The 2,912-nt window shown below is 41.7% G+C and overlaps 1 protein-coding gene across 1 annotated transcript; it reads left to right on the top strand.

The window, feature by feature from the left end:
* The first annotated feature begins 1,576 nt into the window (after nucleotides 1-1,576).
* LOC125079184 (olfactory receptor 51I2-like) lies at nucleotides 1,577-2,521 on the top strand. Its single transcript, XM_047692643.1, has one exon. The coding sequence runs from the start codon at nucleotides 1,577-1,579 to the stop codon at nucleotides 2,519-2,521; it is 945 nt and encodes a 314-aa protein (XP_047548599.1).
* The last annotated feature ends 391 nt before the right edge of the window (nucleotides 2,522-2,912 follow it).

Raw genomic sequence — 2,912 nt, 5'->3', positions numbered from 1 at the left:
TTCTTATTTCAAAAAGTAAGGGAGGCCACTGGAAGATTTTCAGTGAGAATGTAGCACCATTTTATTTATTTATATTATAAACAAGTAATTTGACTGCTTTGTGGAGAACAGAAAGGGGCATGACACCTAGCTGGGTAATCATCAAGGAAGGTTCTGCAGACATCCTTGTTGAAGATGCTGATGGGTGAATGACAGTTGGAAGTGAGTTGGAGAGGAGAAGCAACGTTAAGTATATTTTGGAAAGACGGTAATAGATTAATTAGATCTCAGAATGGGAGAGGGTGAGAGGTATTTCCTAGGTTGCTCTGGCTTAAGTGCATGAATAGATAGCAATGGGTTTCCATGAGATGATAAATATTGGAGGATCAAGTATGGTGATTAACAAGAAGTTCAACTTTGCATGTTATGTTTGGGATACAGATGAGCTATTACAATTGATTTTACAATTCTCCAGTAGAGAATTGAATGCTTGTGTCTATAGCTAGAAAAAATCTGAGCTAGAGAAATAAATTTGGGATCACTGATGTACAGAAAAGTGATAAAGAAGAACATTATGAGTGAAAATAATTTTGAAAATATTATTTATGAAAGAAAACAGAAAAATGGGCGGTTACTAGGAGATTGTGGGGGGACAATACAGAGAGGGTTTTTGTTTGCTTGTTTATTTCTTATGAAGGATCATGAAATATTTCCTCAATAATAAAAAAGAAATTGGTGTGAGGTGGACATATCTGAAGCTTATGGGAGTGATCAAAACCCCTGATTCTCAAACTTGGCTGCCTATCAGAATCACCTGGGAAATTTAAAAAAAAATACTGTTTCTTGAGTCCTACTGACAGATTCTGATTTAATTGATATGAGTGAGGCCCAGACAAAGGAGTTTTCTAAGCCTCTTCAAGTGAATCTCAGAGTTTCCGAATCCTTAATCTAAACAGAGGACAAAAAAGTGTGAACATGCAGGAGAGGAAAACCTAAAGCAATCAGATGTAGAGGAGCATGAGATTCTGGACCTTTGGTGAATAAGTGAGGGGCCTGAGCAACGAAGAGAGGATGAGGATGTGGAGTGATGGTTGAATGCAGGCAAAAGAGGAGACAGCTCAGCATCTAGATGGAGATGTCATCACCTGCACAGGAATGAATCCATCAGTAAGCAGAGAGTATGGAAGGACATACCACACCTCACTTCTTGAAGAAGGTGATAGCTAAGAACTGGTAGGGAGAAAGGGCATAGTCACCTTCCACAAATGGAGAAATGTTTGAATCTTTCTGTAAAGAACACAGAGGCAGGATGAACAGAGGATAATTTCCCCTTCCCCCCAAAAAATGAGTCAAAGGATATCTGTGGGGAAGGATTTGGACCCCAAGACACATCTGTCGATATGGTCAAAGTGCAGAAAGTCTGAGATGTAACAAACAGCCTTAATCTGTTCCTTCCTGACCCTTTCATGATCTAACAATCATAGAAGCTAAGTATCTTGCCCTTTCTATCCTGAGGGCAGTGACCACTCCTGGTCTTCCAAGGTTTGACTTCACTTTACTCTGGTTCTATTTCCTCAAAAGCTACTCAAGGACCCTCATGGGAAGTTTTGGGACTAACGTCTCTAGCACTATCAGCTTCACACTAACAGGCTTCCCAGAGATGGAAGGCCTGCAGCACTGGTTAGCTGCCCTCCTCTTGCTGCTTTATGCTATCTCCATCCTGGGCAACATCCTAATTCTCTTCATCATAAAGGAGGAGCAAAGCTTGCACCAGCCAATGTACTACTTCCTGTCTCTGTTGTCTGTCAATGACCTGGGTGTATCCTTTTCTACGTTGCCCACTGTCCTGGCTGCCTTGTGCTTTCATATCCCAGAGACTGCTTTTGATGCCTGCCTGACCCAGATGTTCTTCATCCACTTTTTTTCCTGGACAGAATCTGGGATCCTTCTGGCCATGAGTTTCGATCGCTACGTGGCCATTTGTAACCCCTTGCGTTATTCTTCAGTGCTCACTGATATCCGTGTGGCTCACATGGGCATATCCATCATCATCCGCAGCTTCTGCATGGTCTTCCCATTGCCCTTCCTTCTGAAGAGGCTACCTTTCTGTAAAGCCAACGTGTTAACCCATTCCTACTGTTTGCACCCAGACCTGATCCGCCTGCCCTGTGGAGATACCACGATCAACAGCATGTATGGACTGTTCATTGTTATCTCTGCCTTTGGTGTAGACTCAGTGCTCATCCTAATCTCCTATGTGCTTATACTGCATTCTGTATTGGCCATTGCCTCCCAGGAGGAGAGGCTGAAGACACTCAACACATGTGTGTCCCACATCTGTGCTGTGCTCATCTTCTATGTACCCATGGTTAGTGTGTCCATGGTTCATCGGTTTCGGAAGCATGCCCCTGAGTATGTGCACAAGTTCATGTCCCTGGTATATCTTTTTGTGCCTCCAATGCTCAACCCAATTATCTATTCCATTAAGACTAAAGAAATTCGTAAGAGGCTATACAAAATGTTTTTGAAGACTAAGCTCTGATCAGGGAGAGATCTTCTGGAAAGCCAGGTGCCCTAGGAATCTGTTGTTATTGCTGATTCTTGGGTATACTTGTCCCTGGAGGGTTTTAATCCCCTTCTGTAAATGGACCTATGATTAGGTGCCTGCCATTAGTTGTGTGGTACAGCCTGTTGTAATTAACTGTGTCACAGGTTGTCATAGGTGACTTCTGTCAGAGCTAACAAGGGTCTTCAGTTAGACTCTTTTATTTGTCCCGATAACCAATTACACCTATGCTTTCCAGTAATTCTCAAAACAGAGAAAAACTTATGTAAACCACACTATAAATGGAGATTATGTTACTTGAGATCAAAGGTATAACTGAATATATTTTAAAGAAGTAATTCTTTTGAGTATCTTTAAACTTGAAAAA

The sequence above is a fragment of the Lutra lutra genome, chromosome 10, assembly GCF_902655055.1.
Source record: "Lutra lutra chromosome 10, mLutLut1.2, whole genome shotgun sequence".
Classification (NCBI taxonomy): domain Eukaryota; kingdom Metazoa; phylum Chordata; class Mammalia; order Carnivora; family Mustelidae; genus Lutra; species Lutra lutra.
Note: the sequence above shows the minus strand (reverse complement) of the source record. Positions and strands in the feature narration are given on the sequence as shown.

Excerpts from the sequence above, each read along its gene's own strand:
- LOC125079184 (XM_047692643.1), top strand. The coding sequence starts at position 1,577 with ATGGGAAGTTTTGGGACTAACGTCTCTAGCACTATCAGCTTCACACTA.